Source organism: Dendrobium catenatum, unplaced genomic scaffold (assembly GCF_001605985.2).
Source record: "Dendrobium catenatum unplaced genomic scaffold, ASM160598v2 fragScaff_scaffold_12, whole genome shotgun sequence".
NCBI lineage: Eukaryota > Viridiplantae > Streptophyta > Magnoliopsida > Asparagales > Orchidaceae > Dendrobium > Dendrobium catenatum.
In genome coordinates, this window is record NW_021318474.1 from 147,005 (window position 1) to 156,034 (window position 9,030).

The window sequence follows — 9,030 nt, forward strand, 5'->3', positions numbered from 1 at the left end:
ATTGATTCTTAGGCTACTGTCTCATCTTTATAGAGCCTACATGCTCTTCAGGGGTCTCTAGGCACTAGCAAATTGTGCAATGCACATTCTCTTGAATTTGGAGACATAGGAGATTACTTGAGTGTCGTGAAGAAGAAATGACACTTACGAGCATCATTTATGTCCACCAACAGGGAGATCATAGACTCAAAGGTTGCCACATTATCTGTGGGATCAGTTTTGCCTTGATTCGACTCAAGATAAGAAACCTTAAACTTTGGAGGCGGTCTGGCCTCAACAATTGTCATGGAAAAGGCATATGTCACTTCTGGTTCTTCCCTCTTAACATGTATAGTCAGTGGGCTATAATCTTCGTCACTCATCCAGGTGCGAATGTTGTCAAGGATGGGCATAAAGGAGAGTACATGCTCTGAGCGCCTTAAGTAAGCGATCGAATTAGGGGATCCTTCGGGTGCACTGTTAGCTCGTGCTTACCCTTTGAGGTTGCTTAGGGCATCCCGAATTGTCTTCAATAGTCACGCATCCATTTCTTACAGGTCACTATGAGTGGTGTAATCGATGTTGTCCATGTTCAAAGAGGGCTCTTACTGAGGTCACTCGTCAAACAGAGTATGTCTTCTGATCCTTGGCATCAATTCATGCTCACCGCACCTAAGAGGATACAACAACAACATCAAGCATTTATCCCACTATGTGGGCCGCATGTAAGAGGATGTTGAATCTAAATTTATTTAATAAATGATAATCGACTAGACTAACAGATCTTTTAAGTGAGCTGAGAACCTATTAATGAGAATACAAAGTAAAAAGAGTAGAGAGTAAAGAGGAGAGTAAGCTGATAGACTCTCCACTGTCTCAATTTGAAAATATAATTGGTATGACTAAAGAGACCTACAATATTCAAAGAAAGCCTACGAAGAAAAGTTCAAAATTGTTCCTCGTCATCTTTTATTTATAGAGTTTTGAAGGCTGCGAGAAAGGCTATGCAAAGAAAAGTAAAAATAAAAGCTATAAACAAAATACTCGTACAATGCTAGACACTAATATATGACACATGTCGTCTTCGGATTGGCTGTAGGGAACTCGAGATCTCCTTGTGAGTCTATGGGCAAGTTCCAAGAGGAGATGGACTTGTAGCAAGAAAATCATCTGATCAGGTTAACGATTGGAGTAGGGAACTCGAGATCTTCTTGTCATGAAATGTGAGTGAACATGTTTACGGGAATGAAGAGTCCCTGAGCCTAGTAGTTGTAGCTAAATGAAGTGTGAAGTTCTTAAGTTTGACAAGCTTGGAGAAGGAGGATTTTACTAAGATGAGTAACAATTTGCTGGTTTGATGAGGAACTTCCTAGTTTCCCAGCATTAGGCGAGTTCCTTGACAGATGGACGCCCATCATTCTCTTTAAGCAAGTTCCTTCGCTAGTCTCGGGCAAGTCCTTTAAAGGATTTGCTCCTGTGAGGAATTACCCTAGTCATTATCTTGTAGTTACCAGTTCAAACAACTGAAAAGATTATATATATATATATATATTATATATAATAATCATATATATATAATATATATATATATATATTACTATAGTTACTTATATATAATATAAATTACAGTAGAAAATATGTAGTCCCTTTCAAACAGCTTTAGAAAAATATTAGTCCTTTAAAAATAGCCTTTTCAAATATGTTATTAGAGAACTAAGGATCCTTGGCTACTCACTTCTATATCTCTACACTTCATAGATTCTCAAACACCATACTCACCTTTCTTGCCAACTACACTTGTGGATTTTGTTACTTACATGTTAGCCACTTTGTCGATTCTCTTCATCATTATAAATGACTCTATGTTGATGTCCTTTAACCTCAGTAAAGTCAACAACACTCTAAAATGAAGCTCTTTATTGATAACATTGTGAATGCTCTTTTATCAATGTCTCTAGATCTTATATGTCTTCTCTGTTATAGATTCCGTTGCAAACTATTTGATATAGTCATATTACTTCTTTTTTCATATTTCCTACACACTCTTCTTGCAATAGAACAATCTTCGACAATAAATATTTGACTACTGCCTTGACCACAAACTATTTCAAATCAAGTTGACATCTTCAATGCGATATCGAGTTGCCAAGGAATGTTGTCACTATCTATAATGTCACAAGTGCTAACTATTTAAAGTACTATTTTGAAGACTAAAAAGATGTCAGATGAGTGGAGATCAGTGTGTTAATTCCTATTTTTAAGAATAAAGGCGATGCACAAGATTGTGCGAATTATAGAGGAATTAAGTTATGTGTCATACTTTAAACTATGGGAGCGAGTTATGGACGCATAGATTGCGGCGTGATACTAATTTCACAAATCAAATTTGGCTCATGCGGGTTAGTCGACTATGGAAGCCATACATTTATTAAGAGGTTTGATGGAGAAATATAGAGAAAATAAGGAGGATCTACATATGATATTTATTGATTTAGAAAAAGCATATGATAAAGTTCCAAGAGAAGTGCTATGGAGAGTTCTTGAAAAGAAAGGAGTTAATAATGCTTATATTCAAATCATTAAAGATATGTATGCAGGAGCTATTACTTGTGTTCAAACACAAGGTGGATTGACCAAGTATTTCCCTATTTCGGTTGAGTTACATCAAGGATCAGCCTTAAGCCCATATCTTTTTGCTTTAGTCATGGATGTTCTCACTGGACATTTGCAAGAGAATGTACCTTGGTGTATGCTTTTTGCTAATGATATTCTTCTTGTTGATAAGACTAGAGAGGGAGTTGAAAGTAAACTTGAATTATGGAGGTCAACATTAGAGACTAAAAGTTTTCACTTGAGTAGATCTAAAACGGAATATATGGAGTGCAATTTTAGTAGTAATAGACCTAGTGAGGGGATTGTGACTTTGGGCGATCAAATCATTAATAAGAGTACACGTTTTAGATATCTTGGATCTATTGTTCAGAGTGATGGTGAAATAGATGGGGATATTATCAGCAGAATTCAAGTTGGATGGTTGAAGTGGAGGAATGCATCGGGCTTGTTGTGTGATATAAAAGTACCCCTCAAACTTAAGGGAAAATTCTATAAGATGATAGTGAGGCCTACAATGCTTTATGGTGTTGAATGTTGGTCATTAAAAGAGAAGCATAATACTAAGTTAAGTGTGGCAGAGATGAGGAAGCTCAGGTGGATGAGTGGCTTTACCTTTAGAGATAGGATACGAAATGAGCATATACATGAAAAGGTTGGAGTAGCTCCAGTAGAAGATAAGATTAGAGAGAGTCGCCTTAGATGGTTTGGTCACATAAAACGGCGGCCTTCCAATGACCCGGTTAGGAGAGTAGATGTATTAGATTTGACTTATGTTAAGAAAGGCAGAGGCAGACCTAAAAAGACTTGGATAGAAAATATAGGAATGACCTTTCTTTATTAGATTTAAACAAAAATTTGACCTTTAATAGGACACAATAGAGAAAAAGGATTATGTAGCTGACCCCACGTAGTGGGATAAAGGCTGGTTGTTGTTGTTGTTGTTGTTGTTGTATTTTCTTGCTTAAATATTTGCATAAATTCCTATATTAAGGTGCTAATTAAGAAAACAATTTTATAAAATTCTAAAATCTAGCACTAGCTATTCAAAAACAAACTTCATTATACTGCAAAAGTAATTGCATCCTTTAAACTAGGGTCTGACCTCATCCTTCATCATACTTGATTCCTTAGCAGCAGACCACGCTTTAGTAAGCATTAACATCAAAGCAGAATCAAGTTGTTTCTTTTCAGCCAAATCATCTATTTTTTTACATGCAGCATCAACTGATGGGGAACTGATGATATCTTGGAGCTTTAGCTCAGCAGCTTCAACAGCCTGAATGCTTTCTGATGCACTATCATATGCTTGAACAGCAGCAAGACAATCGTTTCCCATCTTTGCCAAAGCTAGAACAATAATGGAAAAAAATTAGAACACAGTCAATCTATATTAATTAAATCTTATTTGAACATGAAAAATAAGAATCCCAATGAGTTTATTGAGAATGTTAAGATAGATCAACCCTTGAAGAGCATAAGTTTCTACATATATAAAAACAAAAAGCGGGAATCTTCACTATTTTGTTAAATTGATAATTATGCTTGCAAAAAATATGCAAGACAATTTCTAAATAAAGTAAATGAAATTATAACATTCTTACTCCATTGAGCAATGGCAAAATGTTCAAGAATAAAATGAACAACAATGAAGATAAAACATTTGAAGGTTGTTCTTCCCTCTCAACAATCTGCCATGCCATTAACAATTGAAACAAAAGGAAGTAAACCTATCCAGAAATACAATTTTGAATGCGAATGTATGGTGAATGATTCATAAGCTAAATGTGTTCTTGGGATAAGTATGATGGTGATGACAAACTCTAGAAAGCAGGAATATAGATGTGACAAAGTGGTTGGGAGCCTTCACTCCTCACCAGCCGCCCATGCTTGAATACACTAATCTACTAATTTCTAAAAAAAATTGCACTTCAGTTACACCTCTCCCAAAAGCAAACTCTAGAAGGCTATTAAATCTGCATCCTTTATATAAAGATGATCAAACAAAATTTGGAATGGGAAGAAGCAGGGGTTCTGAACAAAATAAAAAGATATCATCAAATTCAATTATGGTTAAAAACTAATTCATCACTTAAGCATGAAAAGAGCTGCTTTCTGAACAAAGAGCCTAGAGTTATTAATCAAATTATGTACCAGTAAAGCCACTCCCAACTTTAAGCCAGTCAGATGCTCATGTCATTGCTATCACCTCATTTTACAATATGCATTATAGAAGAAAATTATTAGAAGCCAATATTTGAAAGCATTACAACTTTACAATGAACGCTGCTAAGAATTGAACACAAAAAATGCTACTGAAACATGATAGAAAATTCAATCCAATCTCACCATTTTGTTCAGTTGGGTTGTCAAAATAAGATTCTGCAACAGTATGAAGATGAACAAAAAATTCCTTGGTGAAATCTTTCCGCCTCCTAGCAACAATAGACCCAATTTCAGCTGGTGCTCCTTTAATCGCATTAATAAGTTCATAATGCATTTGCAACTCAGCATCTATCTGCACAAGTTTCACAGAAGGAAACAATGGAATTTTACAACGAAGGACAGCATTAGTGAAAGCAATACTACAGTTTAAAAAAGAACGACTTCTGATCCAAACTTAAAGTGAAAATGCATAGGTAACACTTAGCATGTGATACACATGTAGATAGGAGAATTTTTGCGGATCTCATCGCACTAATGAACCATGTGAACAATCTAACAAGAGACCGCATAACAATATGTGATTGAGGGAAAAAATGAAATAAATGCCAATAAGAAAGACCGTGCGGTACCTCCTTCAATTTCCTACCAAGTCTGAAAAGTTTGTGTTTCATTTCAGGATCACTCTCCGAATCAGCTCTTTTCTGACAATGCTTGAAAAAGTGAGTTCTGATATTTCGCCATTCCCTGCTGAAAGCTAACAATCTTCTCCAATCCGTAGGTGTTGGTTTATCAACCATAAACACTTCAATTAACTTATCACAAATTCTGACCATTTTATTATCAGTGAGGTATTTTGAATCAACTTCACCATCATCGATTCGGTCATTCTCTCCGGGGCCTTTCCCCTGTAGTATGGCTTCCTCGGCTGTAGACATCTTTGATGATAACTTTCCAGCTTGATCACTTGTCTCAACAGCTGTAAAACCCACTGTTGTAAGGGATGGGCATTTTGATTGAAATGAAACAAGACATAACCCACCTGACATCACATGAAATTTGTAGCCATAATTTAGGACTTGAGAGCAAGTTATAATCAGTACTCTCAAGACGATAAGTTATCCATACTCGGATAAAAACGTAAAATGAATTTTTTCTCTTTCAACGATTCAATGTTTAACAAACACGAATGAAACAAAAGAAACTGTAATACATCCCAAGCGATCATATTCAAGCCAGCACAATCATAACATTTAGCATTGAACAATAACAAAGCATCTGCTATATAAATTATGAGTCACTTTCCTTAAAACCAATCCAGGTAAAATTAGAGTAAAATTAAGAATTCGATCTTATAAACACAGAAGAGTGCAGCAAACTCCAAACCAATCCCAAAGATTGAGTTCTCATAAATTTTAGCAGTGTTAGGGCTGTTTGGATACAGGATTTATGCAGGATTTATACATGAATTGAGTTAAATCTTGCGAAGGCAAAAAACCTCACGGTAAGTTTAATTGCAGTTTTCCAACTTTTGTGTTTAATTAGTTTAACGTTTTATTAATTAATAATTAATTCTAATATTAATATACAATAAATATAATCTAATTAAGAATATGGTGTATAGAGTTGCATTTTTTAAAAGCAAATCGTCCTAAATTTTGAGTTTTATCGCCGAATCATTTCACTAGATTTATCAAGATTTAATATCTTCCTTGCTTAATAATTTTCAGAATCTAACACCCTATTTAATAAATTCGAATTTAGAGGATTTACCTATTTAATTAAACTCTACTTGAATCCAGACAATCTTTAACGTTAAAACAAAAATTTTAATAAATTCTAAATTAAAAAGAGCGTGGCTTCAGCTTACCTCTTCTCCGTGTGCGAGATCGGAAAATCGGACGAAGTGTGAAAAGTCCGTTGCGTCCGCGAAGATTCAAGTGGCAGAATCCGTGAAGCGATGAACATCCAGAGATATCCGATCTGCAAGCAAGGCGAAGGTCGATCCGAGGATGAATCGTAAAATGCCGAAAGCAAGGAGCGATTTCCATAGCAAGAGGGGAAAAAAATGGAGAGACGTTACGGTTAACGGGCTTTAGGGTATGCTACTTTGCTTGCCACGGTGTGCTCAAGCATGGAAAATTCACCCCAATCACAAAATATTTATAGATTAATATATCTAAAATTTAAAATTATATATTTTATTTTAAATAAATTAATAGCAAAGATTATTTTCATAAAAACCAGCTTTAGGGTATTCTTTCGGGTTTTCTTTATCCGAAAACTTGTTGTAGAAATAACAAGAGTTGTGTTAATGTTATTAAAACATTGGATGGATTGCTTTCTGATCCTTCTTGTATTTTGAATGTTTTTGTTAAGCATTTTTTTAAAAAATTTAATTCCCCTAAATAAGCTCTTGCTTTGTCAAACTCTATTATTATTTGTAGATATATTCCTATGATCTTTTATCTTCTCTTATTTTTCTTTTGATGGGATTTAAAAAATTATTTTTTTCCGCTCCAAATTCTTTAGCTCCGGGGCTTGATGGTTTTACTTTTAATTGTTTAAATTCTTGCGAGATTATGGGCTCCCTTTTTTATAAGGTTGCTTTACATTTTTCTCTCTACTAGTTTCATGCCTAGGGCTGCTAAAGCTTCGTCTATTGCCCTTATTCCTAAGAATATTCATGCCTATTGTATTGTTTATTATAGACATAATTCTTTATGTAACGTTAAACTATTACTAAACTTTTAGCTAATCATGCATACATATTATGCCCTTTATCATTCACCCAAGTCAAGTATGATTTATTAAGAAGATAATTTATACTTATAATATATTTCTTGCTTCTGAAATGCTAAGGGAATTTAATATTAAAGTAAAAGTTATGTATTTTTGTGCGAAGCTTGATATCAAAAAAATGTTGATAATGTTTCTAGATATTTTCTTCTTTTTAGGATGCTCCAAAAAATTTTCCTAAAACTCTTATTATTTGAATTAAAGGTTTTATTGAGAAAATTTTATTCTTTGTGGCTATTAATGGTACTCTTTAGGGTTTTCCAGCTCCTCTAGTGGGCTTCAGCATGATTATCTTATTTCTCCTTATTTATTTTGCATTGTTATGGATGTTTTATCTAATTTGCTAGATTTTTTTTATCTAATTTACTAGATGACGACTCTAATACTATAGATTTTGAGGGAATGAATGCAAGTGCGAAATTCTATTTCTCAACTCTTATATGCAAATGATATTCTTCTTTTTTAGAAGGCTTCTATTATTAATGCTGAAAAATTTAAAGATATCTTGGATTATTTTTTTCTTTGTTCAATCTATTTTGTTGATCATAATAAAAGTATGATTATTTTTTATAAAGAGTGTAATGTGACTAATAATATTTGTCAAATTCTACATATTGATATTCCTCGGAATAATTTGAAATATCTTGGATTACCAATTTCTAGTAAAAGGCTTATTTTCTCTAATTTTCATCCTTTCCTTAGAAAAATTACTGATCTTATTGTTAGTTAGAAAGTTAAATTCTTATCTTTTATTGGAAGATTGCAATATCTTAAACTTACTACTAGTAATTATATTTCCTATTGGATTAGATGTATTCTTCTTTCAAAAGCATGTTGAAAATTCATTAAGAAGATTTGCTCTAATTTTTTATTTCATGGTGACATTTATATTAGGAGCGGTATGGGCCGCCGGAAAACCGCCGCAAAAATAAACCGCCGGTAAAAGGCTGTCGGAATTTGTTTCCTACGCCGTTTTTACCGGCGGTCACTGAACCGCCGTTAGACCGCCGGTAATTTGACAAACCGCCGGTAATTTTACACTAACCGCCGGAAAAAACTGCCGGTTTTCACAGTTTTTCCTGTAGTGTTATTTCATGGTGACATTTATATTAGGAAAATTCACACTATTGCTAGAAAAAATATTTGTAGGCCTAAGATTTTAGGGGTTTATGCATACCAGATTGTTGCAACTCATGAATCAAGATTAATATTGTGATTTTCTTATGATAATAATGTTGCAAATCTATTTTCATGACTTTTGTTTTGATGATTGATAAACACTGTTGATTCTCTTGGACTACTTGTTGCTTCTAACTTTTCAGGAATCAAAAATTGGACGAACAGACGAAGCCAGTTCAAGATTGCGTAGGTTTAGGTTTGAGTCAGTCTGTACTTTATTTTTCTCTTCTTGAGTTTATTTGTAATGGTCAAAGAGACTGATGCTAAGTAGCCCTACACACACACTTGAGAGTCTTAGAA

The 9,030-nt window shown here is 34.2% G+C and overlaps 1 protein-coding gene across 2 annotated transcripts; it reads right to left on the reverse strand.

The window, feature by feature from the left end:
- Positions 1-3,667: 3,667 nt before the first annotated feature.
- LOC110107217 (uncharacterized protein At4g37920) lies at positions 3,668-6,895 on the reverse strand. 2 transcript variants are annotated; one of them, XM_020837409.2, is made up of 4 exons: positions 6,623-6,895; positions 5,385-5,731; positions 4,939-5,107; positions 3,668-3,939 (listed from the first exon to the last, which is right to left on the reverse strand). In XM_020837409.2, the coding sequence occupies exons 1-4, from the start codon at positions 6,801-6,803 to the stop codon at positions 3,683-3,685; spliced, it is 954 nt and encodes a 317-aa protein (XP_020693068.2). In that variant the 5' UTR covers positions 6,804-6,895; the 3' UTR covers positions 3,668-3,682. The 2 variants fall into 2 exon arrangements, with proteins under 2 accessions (XP_020693068.2, XP_020693067.2); XM_020837408.2 differs by having other exon boundaries at positions 5,385-5,794.
- Between the last annotated feature and the right edge of the window lie 2,135 nt (positions 6,896-9,030).